The 14,322-nt window shown below is 36.4% G+C and overlaps 1 protein-coding gene across 2 annotated transcripts; it reads left to right on the top strand.

Annotated features, from left to right (window-relative positions):
* The first annotated feature begins 3,103 nt into the window (after positions 1 to 3,103).
* On the top strand, positions 3,104 to 13,196 carry LOC139145827 (RNA/RNP complex-1-interacting phosphatase homolog). 2 transcript variants are annotated; one of them, XM_070717238.1, is made up of 7 exons: positions 3,104 to 3,319; positions 5,511 to 6,142; positions 6,957 to 7,359; positions 7,965 to 8,004; positions 8,670 to 8,734; positions 8,928 to 9,012; positions 11,059 to 12,641. In XM_070717238.1, exons 2-7 carry the CDS (start codon positions 5,616 to 5,618, stop codon positions 11,112 to 11,114), a joined length of 1,176 nt encoding a protein of 391 aa, XP_070573339.1. In that variant the 5' UTR covers positions 3,104 to 3,319; positions 5,511 to 5,615; the 3' UTR covers positions 11,115 to 12,641. The 2 variants fall into 2 exon arrangements, with proteins under 2 accessions (XP_070573339.1, XP_070573338.1); XM_070717237.1 differs by lacking the exon at positions 3,104 to 3,319 and adding an exon at positions 4,689 to 4,829 and having other exon boundaries at positions 11,059 to 13,196.
* The last annotated feature ends 1,126 nt before the right edge of the window (positions 13,197 to 14,322 follow it).

Genomic DNA, 14,322 nt, shown 5'->3' with positions numbered 1-14,322 from the left:
TTCAGGTAGAATGCACAGATATTCGGACTCTCAAATGTCGACAATTCTTTTCTGATCTGCCATGTGTAATGGCTCATTTTAAAGCTCTTTGGGAAAGAAAACTTTCTACCATCTTAGTTTTTCGAAAAACCAAAATTTAGTTTTCCCAATACAGGTTACACAGGTATGGCTACCATTTTGAATTTTAAGTACTAGTATTGTAAACTGTCGGGTAATTTGTTTGTGGAGGGACCGTGCCTCGTTCCAAACTTTGCACGGTGACCTCTAATTTCTATTATCGATTTGGTGAGAGAGAAGTTGAAGGATTCACTGAATAAAACAGTTTTAGACTTTCACTTTCGAGTTGCATATTACCTTACCTCAGTGAGGTGTTTGTGAATGCAGCCTTTTACCAACTCACTAAGGACATTGAGTGTCCTCGACAGTTATCAGACCAAATGATACAAGATTGAGGAATCATGCTATGCCTGTATATCTTAGCAGTAACAGGAAAATACAAATCTAAATTAGATGTTATTGTAAAGTTGTTAATTTGGGGGATATTTAAGGCCACGTCAAATGTTGATAAAAAACCCTTAATTCATGTTGGTGTTTACAGTTTCGCGATTCGAAAAATATGTGTTATATTCGAAACTAAAGTGTGCGTTATCGAATGAAACTCCGAGAACATCAGTGACTTTTTTAGTTCAAATGCAAATGCGATGTACCATACCAAGTCTTTTCCTTCAAAACGTGGACTGTTGACCGTTTTAGGAATGGGAGATTATCGTATACATTGAATTCAGAGGTTTCATTAAGAGCCGGCAGCCGACGAAGTTGACCGGCTACTCTCACGATTTCGCCGGCTACTTTTTTGGAAAATTGAACTCTTTCATAGCTAAAATATTTTTTACCTTCTGAAATGATACTGACAAGTTTCACAAGCTGTGTAATCAAACTTTTCAACGGCTTTTATGTGAAACAAAATTTAGAAGACGAGCGACTACTACGATCGCCTTGTGTAGTATGCAGCACGGTCTTGCGTATACTGCCTCGATAAAAATCGGCATTGCAATTGACGATTCTATTGGCTACCTGAATTGCTGATTCCTATTTGGTGACCTTTATATACGCTAATGAAAACGTGCATACTACACCTGTCGGCCGTCGTAAGCTCAACTCAAAATGGTTGATGAACAAATGAAGACGGAAGCGATCGCAAGGTCAAGCTTCGCTGTACGATCCTCGGTTTTGAAGTGGACCAAGAAACAAGAGAAGGATAATTCCGTGGATTTAAACTGTTTTCGAAGGCAATGATCTTATTTTTTTCTCACGAAAAACTCCGATTACAGTTGGAATTTTAGTAAGCCAATGTGCGTTGCACTGCGGTAGGCATAATTGTGAAGGAGTTTAACCAGCTGGACGTTATGATATGTACTGCTCTTCAGTCTATCGACGCCAATAAGAACGTCGCCCAGAGTGGTTACGATACGATCAGACCTCGATCTAAATTCACTTCAAAAGCGATCGTCAGGTTAAATCCAAATGTGCGCTTCTGAACGTACAAATTTTCATATTCTACCGGTATATCAAGGTTCTAAATACTTTGCATACCCATACAGTCAAACAACCTTTAGGGTCTTTGATTCTATTTGCGAAATATGGTAATGATTGTCATTTTTTATCATTATTCGTGATATAAATTATCCTTTTTACCTCATCAGTGGTATCAAAGTTCTTCATCCACAGATTTCCATACCAAGCATCAGGGTTCTTAATTTTAAGCATAACATTATGAGTGTTTCATCCAGGATGGCATCAACAAGGGTTTTCCAGAAAGTTTCGGGGGCATTTCACCAGTTCATGTGTTCTACTTGTACCTCTAAGGTGTGACTAGCACCATTTCATGGAAGGGGGGGGGGGGGAGTGGTCCTTGACAAATTAATTTGGGATGCCAACATTTCAACAGAGGGGGAATCCCCTATCCCCCTGTCTAGATGTAACACTGTATAATATCTTCTACATATCAAATTTATATCATTAATAATAGTGAATCATTATAGTTTACCTCCTAAAAACATAGAGGCTCTAAAGACCTGTTTTCTTTGTTCAAATTATCGTCAACATTACCACATGTTATCATTTTTAATTATGAATTATCATATTTAGGCCTAATCTCCCGGGAAAATGGCTTTTATGATATGAACACAAATTGCCCTGGAACACTGCTGACAATTCTCCTGAAAATACTAGAAATTCAAGTGACTGTAAAAAGTAAATTTTAGCTCATTTTTCAGGGTTTCCGGCCTTCGACCGGGAACACCCCCTCCCCCAACGACAACCGCTGTGTGATCATGGCAGCTGCAAGCCGCCTAAATTTCGATTCTAGCCCCCTACTTCAAAACTTAATGAAACCCCTGACTGATACGTCGGTATTTCAACGCAGTCTGATGGACTTCGGGGTGAATGCACATATGCAAGGTGAGTATTCAAAAAATATATTAACATCATAATTATATGAAATGTGAAATATTAATTATCAAGAATTACCAGTAATTTGGTATTACGTCTGTTAAGTTTCCTTTCACGCTTGCGATATTTGAAAAATCACTGAACGTGTATGAAATTATATTAGAATATAGGCCTAGTATACAAGTATTGATAAATCATAAAGATTAACTTGTACACCTGGCCGGTTTTGGAGAAATTTTAGCAAGGGGTGTTTTATGAACCCAGGATATTTTGGACAAAATTCATATTCAATTTTGAGGGAACGTGAAAATTGTGCGCAACTGTTCTCCAACTACGACTCTGAAATTCACCGCACCGACTCACTGCAACTTCCGAAACTCCCGACACTGAAAATTGCCTTAGCCTATAGCTCGCTTCCCCCAGACTAGGCAATTGGTCTTTTGGCTTTTATTTATATCTCAATATAGATTTTCATCAAATTTAATTGTTTCCGCCTCTTATTCGTTAACCACGTTTTATCTTTTGCTATATTTCGGATGTTTGCCTCGGCTTTGATATGCCGTGGTGATTTAGACTTACGCAAACTGGTGACGTTTTGCTAACCTTTTCCGCACTCAAAACGGTGGAGGCGCTGTCTCAAATTGTGAACTATGACCCGTCACCCTAGTCGACCTGTCGTCGTACGAACCTGGAAAGCGCCCTGTAACTAGATCCCATACGACAAGTGTATAGTGTCTACCAGTGACCAATCTACATGAATTCCATACCAGTACCGACTGGTAACTAACAATTTTGTATGATACTCTTGGAAACGCCGTTTCAAACGGCGTTTTTATGCACAGCTGCCACTGCTCACGTTGACGCCACGGTACGTATCCGGTCCGGCCGGGTTCTTCATGAACAGAACAAGATTTTTTTTCCAGGACAATGGAGGGACAATGAACGAATTTACACTCGAAACGGTACATTTAGCTGTTTCGATAGAAATGTGGTAGATTGGTTGTCAGACATACTTTAAATTTTGAATGTTTGGGCCATGGTTCAGCTGGCCATGGAGGTTCAGCCACAGGCGTTTCGATCGTCGCTCAGCGAACCCCTAATTTTTACTTGTTGTGCCATATATAATAGAGGGCTTCGCGAAGCGACGATCGAAGCTCCTGTGGTCGCTTCCATGCGAGACCTGTATCTTCACAATATCACTTTACTTTATTGCTCAACAACACACCAAGGGAGTGTGATGGTAAGGCAAAAATTACACAACTCAAAGATGCAGACTTCAACAAACACTGGATGAAGCTGCTGCTGCAGCTGGGGGAGGAACTAAAGTACAAGAAATAAATTTGGCAAGAGGTAGTTTGTCTTTGAGAGTAAAAGATATACATGAACTTTTCTCTCATTCAAATCAAGAAAGCCAGGATTTATACAAACTTGTGGATGAAAATAGAATATCTCGATAAGTTCTGTATTTTGGACATTCTATTAGAAATGAAATTCATCCTCAACTAAAGATTTACAATATTTGCATAATCTTTCATTTGCAGAAATTTTTGGAATTGACCTTCTACCCAGTTCTATTTGAAGGTTGTTATCTGAAATTCTTAGTTTTGTCAGCCACTTCCCATAGGTAAAAGATCTTATATATAACAAGTAACTTTCAAATTAAAATTTTGTCTTAAATAGTCTGTAAGCTCGGAGCTTATTCCTCTGCATTCCACACTTCCTTGTATCATTATGAATATTTCTCAGCCATGTTTGTTCATAAATTTCACATAAACTATCATATACATTATTAACTGTGGAATTGATATTGGAAACACAAGACCATATATCACTCCCACTGTAAGAGTTCAATGTACTTTATATATAATTAGACCAATCTGAATTCAACCTGGATGTATAAGCAGATCTCAATAAGATGTCATCTGATAAAACCAATCTATGCCAGTATTTGAGCATGTGCTTTATCACCATAAAGTGAATTTGATATCTACCTACTAGCTCACCAACAACACCATCAAATAGTGCATGTTTAGTAATTTTAGGATAAATCTATAATAAGATATACTAACATCGTTGAGAAAGTTACACTTGTCATTAATTTCATGTCCCCATATTTTGCAGCTATGTGTCATTATTATACTATAAATGATTAATTTCAATTATCACAGCGTCTGATTATTCTTTAAGTACTCTCTATCTCTATAATGAAGGAAATCTGCTTTATGCTGCATCCATAGAGCTCCATGCTGTATCATATTCTATCTCTATAACTTCAAATGAAAGTGGCCGCCGGGGATGGTCTAAAGAGCGACTTGCATGGCGAAATTGAAGACTTATTGAACACTATGGTACATTGAAGACATTTATCGAACACTATGGTACATTCAAACATTTAAATAAATTTATTCTTATAATGTTCAGCAGTATGTTATTAGTAATGCTTTTTGAGAAACATTCACAATACAAACAATTCATCAAAGCAGATTGGAAGGAGTGACTCATCCTCATTAACACATACTGGATGAAAGTTTATGTCATGTTTATGTAATATTTATAATCTGTTTAATCTTTGTGATGCATATTAATATTCCTAAATAGCATCATTTTTTATTTGCTGTGAAAGTTGTAAGTAAATTAACATACCTGGTAAATATAAATCAATAAATGTTAGGAATTGATGTTCTCTTCTATATGTTCACAAATTATCAATGAAATATGCCTTTACATTTTTGTATATAGGAATTTTTTGTTGAAATATCTTCCGTACAAGATAGTCTCTTCATTAGAGGCATTTGAGTCAGCATGTAAATTGACTGATTATAAGGCTGGTTTGTTTATACCATGATGACAAGTCTATGTGGAAATAAACAAACCAGAAACTTAAAGTGTTTTAGATTTAGAAACTTATTATGCTGTAGACTTTGGAAGCCAAACTAAAATTGTAAAGGAAGGTGGCGTATACCATTACACATTTTCTGTTGTATGTATATTTCAAGTTGTTTATTTCAAGGTTGATGGAGTGTACAGCAGACTAATTCTTACCATACTTTGTTCTGCAGGGAGTGGCAATCTAAGTGACCGTACCTATTTCCTAGGTGAGTGCATTGTGCAAGTCTTGAAATCTTGTAACTGTAGAGGTGGACACTACTTCAAGCTGTTTCAAGATGCCAAAAAGGGGAATACCAGACAGATGGCGAGAATATACCAAATGTGGTAAATTGATAAAAAATTCACGGATCATTGCCTTTAAAACTCCCTTGCATAAAAGACTGTGTGAAAAATCACTAGAAAGTGCACAATATTTTACTGTTGACGATTTACTTGAAATACCAAATTTGGGATTAGTGATCTCTCTCACTTTTACATCAAGATATTATGATATTGCAGAGATTACAAGCAAGGGAGTTTTGCATAAGAGAATAGGTGTCCCTGGACAGATTGTACCAAATGAAGGAATTATTCGTGAATTCAAGACAGTTGTCCAGGACTTCATTGAACAAAATCAAGATACTGAAAAAGTTATAGGTGTGCATTGTACCCATGGTGTGAACAGAACAGGTTATGTTGTCTGTCGATATCTAATCGACTGCCTTCAATGGTCTGTTAACAAGGCAATAAGGGTCTTCAACGTTGCAAGGGGACATGAAATAGAAAGAGAAGCGTATCTTGAAGCCTTAAGAAATCCCAAGAGGTAAATTCTTACAAACTTTTTCATCACAATGTTCTGTACATGGAATATGTTAGACACGCTATAGCCACAAACCTCTGAAGTACAACTGCATAGAATGCTGAAGTCTGTCATAAGTGCTATACACTTGGTGAGCTACACTTGGTGAGCTACACTTGGTGCTTATCACTTGGTTAGCTACACTTCATGCTCTACACTTGGATGTAAAGATGACAGGTGGTCAGATAATGCACAATTGGTGTGAGAGACCAATTTAACTTTTGAGGCACACATAAATCATGTTTTTATGTAGACTATTTATTTATCTATTTAAAATTTCCCGTATGTTACCAACGACATAGTTGCTAATGTATGTTATGGTGTTTGGAAATTTAAAAATGGGGTCATCTTTGAGGTCATGATCACTGCTGTCATGGTTCAAGACAAATCCACTTTGACAGTTTACTTTGACATTGGAAATTTGTAGAGTCATTGTGTGTGAATGACCAACCTACCTAACCTTATCAGTGGTTTTAAGTGTAGGGTAGGTGAGGAATGGTATTTCCAAGAATATAAACTTTGACAAGCAAGGCTAAGAAATGCCTGCTATAAAATGCAATTGATCTCATTTCATTTTCATGTAGTCTATAACTTTATTGTGTCCCTAAAGAATGCATTTAGGACTGCTGACAGTCTAAGTCAAAGGTCAGCTAACTCTGATGCATGACTTGATATTGACGCCAAAGTTTATATCATGTAGTAATTCACAAACTAACTTATTAATACGTGTGTCATGTTATTTATTTGCTGTATTTCTGCATTGACCAAATTATTCTAGGGATCCATCACAAGGCAAATATGACACTCATCACACTCAGAGAGTCTCCAACAGAGGAAGTGGTAATGCTAGAGTCAGCAATGGTGCCAGTGGTGAGATCCATGGCAACACAGGTCATAGTGGTAACAACTATGATGCCTATACTGATATAACAACAGATGATGCCATCACTTACAGACACAGTCATCTATACAGAGAAGGTGCCGTCAATGACAGACACAGTCATCCCAGCAGAGAAGGTGCCATCAATGACAGACACAGTGATTCAAAGAGAATATGTACTAGTGTCAGTGTTCAGACCAAAGAAAATCCACAATTAAAGTCTCCCTTTGAAGCCTATATTGGAAGACTTCCACCAGACTGTACAGTAGAAGATGTAAGACTACTTTTTGAAGATTTAGAAGTAAGGAAGTTTTGTTATCATTTTCCTTTATCATTTTAAACCAAATATCATATGGCATGGTTTAGTAAACCAAGTATTGTATGGCCTAGTTTAATATGGCCTGGTTTAGTAAACCAAATATCATATGGCCTGGTTAGTAAACCAAGTATCATATTGCATGGTTTAGTAAACCAACTATCATATGGCATGGCTAGTAAACCAAGTATCATATTACATGGTTTAGGAAACCAAATATCATATGGCCTGGTTAGTAAACCAATGATATATAACACCTCACATAATAAACAAAAGTTATGAACTCATCAGTCCCCAGAATGGATTTTTTCAACTTGGTACAAATGTTAATCCTGATATTGAATGTTAAGAACACTCCAGAACATTTAAAGGTATACTGTCACCTATTCCTATTTCACCACAGTTACCATGGAAAGAGAAAATCTAACCAATCACAGACTTTAAGCGGATGGCCGCTTTTTAAAAACAGCGCCCTCACACAGGCATTTTGAATACCAAGGAACACCCCTTTGACCATAAATGGGCATATTTAGATTACAGGTGATTGTATACCTTTAATCATCAACATGAATATTTTGCACATCTTTCAGATTGTTAAAGAGCCAACAATTAAAAGGAGGAAAAATTATGGTAAGTTCTGAATTTAAGATAATATGCACCTGGTAATATGTGCCTTTTACTCAAACTTCCATGAATGCAAATTGCAGCCATACTCAAATATGAAAATCTAAGGTCATCATGTAAAGTTTGAGATTAGCGAAGTAAATTTCTTGAATTCACTAATATTTAAAATTTGAAATGGACCTCCATACCCTGTATTAATTCTGTTAGAAGAAAAATCATAAATGTTTGATTTTCAACAAGACAAACAGTCAGCTCTTCATGTACTTCTCATGCTTTAGAATGACTCCACACAAACAACAGACTGGAAGAGTATTGTAAAATCTTTAGTGTCAGAAAACTCCCTAAAATGCATCCTAATTTACATTGATTTGCAGTATGATATGTGAACTAGGGTAGGTTATACACTGTTTTCCTTTGCTTTACTGGAGTGCCCAAAAAAGAAAAAAACTTTCACTATGTGTGGGTGCTTTAAGTACTCTGAGACTGTTAGGTAACATAAGCAGCTATAAAGGTTGCATATAAAACTGAAAATCTGTATCCCATATATTATGATGTGTCTTACTGTATTTTTGGATTGAAGAAAGTTGTAGTGGAAATGTTCTAATTTGATGAACAGTTTGCATGTTACATCAAGCCTTATAATATCATTCAATTGTTCTTTGTTTTTAAAGCATTTGGATTTGTTCGATTCAAAGATAGCGAGTCATTACAGACGGCACTCACCTTTGATCAACAAGTAAGTACACACTCATTTTGATGTCTTTGTACCAAGTGAAAAAAATAATTCATCAAACACAGAGATAACATATCAAGTCACATGGAGCACTCATTTATTTGATGTTGTAATAAGTTTTAAATATGATTCAAGGAGATATCATAAATAATTATGCGACATTGATAAATGACTAGAGTATAATGTTACCTTGTAGCAATATCCAACAACGGGAGAGAAGATACGTATCAGGGTAGCCCATCAAGCTGTTCATACACAAAGATCTACAGGTGTACGTCAAGGTGTGTTTTCTTCACTTCAAATTTCTTCCTGATCCACATAATGTGTCAGCTGAGTCATGACTTCTTGAATTTCATATTACATTATTATCCTGACAGAAGAGGCAAGTTTATATATATCAACTAAATAAAAAAAACATGAAAAATATACAACTTTGTTTCAAGGTTTGCAAGAACTATTCAGCATATTTATTTTATCAGCATGAACTGAATCAGCTTTTTGTTAAGGGCAGTATCTGAAGGAAATCTTACAAGGGCTCCCTAGGCGTGTTATCAGGGTTTCCCATGTTATATCAATTTATTTACTTCAAATGTTACTGGTGTTCCAACACCACATACTATCTTCCCAAACTTCTGCATAAACACTGACTGAACCATTCAGCATCTGCAGTAAAGACTAAAATAGCCTAGAACCCCTTAAGTGTTTGATCATTAACAATATGGAACATTTGTTCATTTGAAACTATTTGGGAAGTCTGCTGTGAGACAACATTCACAAATATTTTGATTTGGTTTAAGGTTGGCATCACAAATAATGCATCATAAGACAAAACAGCATCTTAGTTGCATGGATTTCATTACTTGTTCCTCACGGTTAATTGTTATTCAATCTTTGAGATACCTCATTCAATCTATGATATTGAGGGATTTTGAATGTATCTGCACTTGCCAATGCTTACAGCATTCCAAAACATGTTGTCTTGTGTGTGAATGGTCAATTTTAATTTAATCAGCATTAACCTTTGTTTTAATTATGAAACAATCATAAAATATATTTAAGAACAGACATTTAAATTTTCAATGGCTATTTAGATTCTTAGAGAAAATCTTTTCAAATTTATTGATATTACTGTTGGAATATCTGGTAATTTGAAATGTATATATTTTGATGGCATCCAAACTCATCATCAGGGACAAAGAACTGCATTCTGTGTTTTAACATAATTTTGAGACACATTTCTACTATCTTTAAATGCATTTGAATGACATCACAGCCTACTGTCAGCAACTATGCTTTGTTAAGTTCATTTTTACATTACAATTGATAAAGAAACAAGAATCCTTGCCTTTGTGAATGCTTCATTTATACCTACCACTCACATCCAGCTACCACTTCTTGGCAATGTGATGACAAGCGCACAGTACTGTAGATTTCCCATAATTCATTGCGATTTGTATCCTCAGAGATACCTGAGTGAAGTTTAATATGTCTCCCATGTGTAGACAAATTCACAGACTATTTATCAAAATTTTGAAAACGTACTTTTATGCACACCATTCTTCTCAATTGTCAGTTTAAATAATTTGGAAAATTATGCATAAATGAGAGAGGAGATAGCATTTTTGTGAAATTTGCCAGAGATTGTGTCCTCAGCCATACAGAATAATGTGATGTAAAGTAGGGAGACTAGTTACACCTGTTTTATGAAACAAAAGGATATTGCTTTTTTCCAAACAGAAACACAAAAGAAATTTGCTTGCTAAGTTTTTTCAGAGAATGACCTCTTCAGTTCTTCATAATTTGCTGCCTAAAAAGTATGGCATTTGTAGTACCTGCAGAATGTGACTTTTATGGCTGTTTAGAGGTTATTTTCAAACTTTCACTGAAATATCTAAACGTACTTTTACTAGATATTATTTAAAAATTATTCTGATGCTGCACACTAGTGCTTACATGCAGAACTGAAAAAGTTGTTAGAAAAGTAACCTTCAAGGATATAAATCAAAGAGTATTATGGGTAATTTATTGTACTGTGCAGCGTGTGTAAATACATTGGTTGCAGTGTCTTCATTTTAATCATCCTGATACTTATCAACAGTTATGATTATGCTGCGGTAGCACTATTTGCAAAGTAAAAGGGCAATAGAGAAAAAATGAAAACTACTCAAGATAATCTGTCTATTTACTGATCTTCAAATTCACTCTTCAGCAGCTCCAAACTGTGGCTGGATTTGTAATTTGACAAGTTGATGAAATATGAACTTAAACAAACGTTCAGAGATGTATGTGCCTTGTTGTAATTCAGCAATTGTTTATTTACTATACAGGTAAAAAAAGAAGAAGAAGAAGAAGTGAGCGTAGTGGAAGAGATGAAACAACATGATATTAGTCTGGTCATATCACAGAACTACATATAATTTTATCAAATAGTATACTGAAAATGGCTTTCTGAAAAAAATATGTTTTCTATAAAGTTTTTAATTTAGTCTTCAGCCATTTTGATGCTAATACACCGTGTAGGAGATATTCAGTATGCAGCATTGCAATTGTTTCACTGTAATCATCAATGGTTTCACTGTGACACTATTGTCTGTCCAAGACAATCAAACTGAAATCTGCATAAATGATATAGATGAAAAACATCCATTGTAAACATGTCTAATTTGCTGTTTATCTGTTGTATATCAAAAAGTCAAGTGCAATAAGCAGACTGTACAATCATGCATTCATGTATCAAAACTTTTTCTAAAGTTGTATGTGTGTGTGTGTATGTGAATATACATGATATATGTGTGTGTAAAAAAACACATGCATACTTATATCTATATTTTGTAATGTATTAGAAGCTTGCTTTGGTTAAACTTATCATTTTTATCCTGTGAGTTTTCTGTTTTAAGCTTCATGTGTGGTTGCACTTTTATCATTTTACTTTTTATTATGTTATGTACAATGTACTGAGATGTTTGTGTAGTGCATTTCAAAGAAATTCTTTATAATAATATTAATGACACAGTTGAAAGGCACAATCACAGCATACACATATTGACTGCCATGAAGATAACAGTATAAGTGTGTTTCTCCAAGTGCCATAGATTCCAAAACTCATTTGGGGTAACTGACCCTTTGCATGTATCAGCATCGAAGTAAGGCATACCAGGTGACAATAATTGACCAATCACAACACAGATTTTGCAAGAGATGTGTTACAATACTTTTCTGTTCCTGTCTTTGACTCATGAGTTAACCTCAGACTTGCAAGAAGAGCTTGCCAGTTTATGAGGATTCATAATAGTTTTACTAGTTGCAAGGTCATGAATTCATGGTAGCGGCATGATGATAGATACCATGTATGATTTACAGTAAGCGTTATAAAGAAAGTCTTTGGAAAGAACCATGGGAATCTCTGCCATAGTGAAAATTAATTTTGCATCGGTCATTTTGTGTGCCGGATTGTGAAGCAGGTACTTAATTTTAAATTCAAGTGCACTAGTGATGGAGACAGAGGGGGCGGCTCTCGTTCTTCAAACTTTATTTAATACTACAGCTACGTTGTACTAATGCTACAATAACATAATGTATCAGTGGATGGATAAGTGACGACCAGATCCAGTGGTGAGCGATGCGCTCTGAGTATAGGCATAGGCCGTGATGCATACACACACAAAAGTAAAGAGAGTAATTCAGGCTGTGATATAACCGGCTTTGGCGTGAAAGCACAGAAGTTTGTTTGACTGTGATTGGTTAGAGATGAATGATGTCAGAAAGAATTAGAAATATGTGTAAATACAGGACATTAGGAAGGAATTGACAAGATGGCAATCTGACTCCATTGTCAAGAATTAAAGCCCCAGTATTTGTAACTTTTAACCTTTTTTTATGTTCGATACATATTATTCTCTTACATCCATCGTGAAATGTTGTTCAGTAAAGAAATAAGCCAAATTTGTGCTCCTGTAGTGACATACAAACGCTAAATATTGCCCGATCGAGTTGGATTGCCGCGCGGGTTTGTTGACAACTTGTAGGCTGTGCACGTGATCGAGAACGCCGATACTGATGACATCATCGAGCCTGCAACATTCCTGGGGCCTTGCCATGCCACGCCACACTGCCTGGGTAATCGCCTATGGTCGCCGGCTGAATGACCTGCGAATGGTTTTATTTTGTTCTTCTCCGTTCAAATCGCACTGCTACTGTGTTTCAGAGGATACAGAACTTTGGCAGAGGAGGCAGACATTCTATTCTGGTACAGTGTGCGTATATACGGATTATTCAAACTGCAGTCGGCAGTGCACCGATGCGCACCCTGCAGTTGGTCACTCAGAACTTCGGGTACCGATGTAACATCAAGACGACACTGTATAACTTGGCTCACTTCTGTAGGCAAATACCTATCAAAATTGAGTAACTTGAAGTAATAAATTTCAGCTGATTGTCGCTTTAGCGGCAAGGTGATTGCGAAATCGAAGCAACATAGTTTGGCAATGTATGGTAAGGCAGTCGAATGCAGTGAACGCGATGGCCTTTGGCAGCAAGTAAGGGAACCGTCAGTATTTACGACCTGGGGGTTATTCAAAATTGAAAGTTATAAGGGGGGTGCTCAAAATGTTTTTTCTTTGTCTTACTCTGTCCTCAATGAAATAATGATTTGTTGATTATATACATATTTTCCTCTGATACATACTAAAAAAAAAAGAAAAATACTCTTACAGTACAAATAAATATCAACTAGATGAAGGAAGGCAAAAACAACAAGTAGGTGCTACTACTAGCAATACTTATTATGAAGAGAAGATAGTGACGATGAAATGATATCGTTGTTCATGTACGCAATGGCACCAGCGACAGTAAAGATGAGGATCAACACTGGTGATGATGATGTCACACAGTAGTTTTCTGCAGTCGTTACCAGGGTTGGAAGGAGAGGCTGGGTCATGGAGAAATGTTCTCAACAGATATCACTATAAGTGCATAGGATCTAGGACAAAACTGAACTGTTGTGAATACATCCTTTATATTATCATAGAATGTATATTTTATTTGACTTGAGTTCAACAACCACTTTGGACATTTAACCATACCATAATGAAATGCTACCCATCCAAATTTAGCAATACTATATGGTCGGAGACTGCTTATTAGGTGAGCTTTTTTATCTACATATTGTTACATGGGCTCAGGTAAGCCAAACTTTCTGTTAGAGAGGGGGTTACTGAAAGTCATCATGGTTGGCTGGGGTGTGACTCAAAATTTCGGAGTTCTAATGTAATTCCTCCGACCCCCAGATCGTAAATAATGACGGCTCCCTAAACAGCTGTGAACGCCTGAGTCAGAACGATCGGACCAGTATACGCACTGCTGTATCTCAGCGAAAATTTAGAAAAAACAATGGAGCTACTGCTAAGAAATTTACAGACTCTTGGCTCTTGATGCATCAGTTACTGAGCTTTTATACTGGTAAAAAGGCATTCTGAATACAGCGGTAAATTTCCTCCCAAACGAGAAAGGATAACACGCGGGCATTCTGCAATGGACGCTGTCAATTTTACCTTGCTGCAGGCCCCACACCAATCTCGGCCCGGCCCCGCTGC

The sequence above is a fragment of the Ptychodera flava genome, chromosome 12 (genome assembly GCF_041260155.1).
Source record: "Ptychodera flava strain L36383 chromosome 12, AS_Pfla_20210202, whole genome shotgun sequence".
Taxonomy (NCBI): domain Eukaryota; kingdom Metazoa; phylum Hemichordata; class Enteropneusta; family Ptychoderidae; genus Ptychodera; species Ptychodera flava.
This window is presented reverse-complemented; position numbering and strand designations above follow the sequence as displayed.

What these genes read in the sequence shown, in the direction of transcription:
- LOC139145827 (XM_070717237.1), top strand. Translation starts at nt 5,616, where the DNA reads ATGCCAAAAAGGGGAATACCAGACAGATGGCGAGAATATACCAAATGT. An exon ending in TACTTTTTGAAGATTTAGAA is followed by an intron (nt 7,360 to 7,964) that starts GTAAGGAAGTTT and finishes CACATCTTTCAG; the next exon opens with ATTGTTAAAGAGCCAACAAT. An exon ending in TAAAAGGAGGAAAAATTATG is followed by an intron (nt 8,005 to 8,669) that starts GTAAGTTCTGAA and finishes TTGTTTTTAAAG; the next exon opens with CATTTGGATTTGTTCGATTC.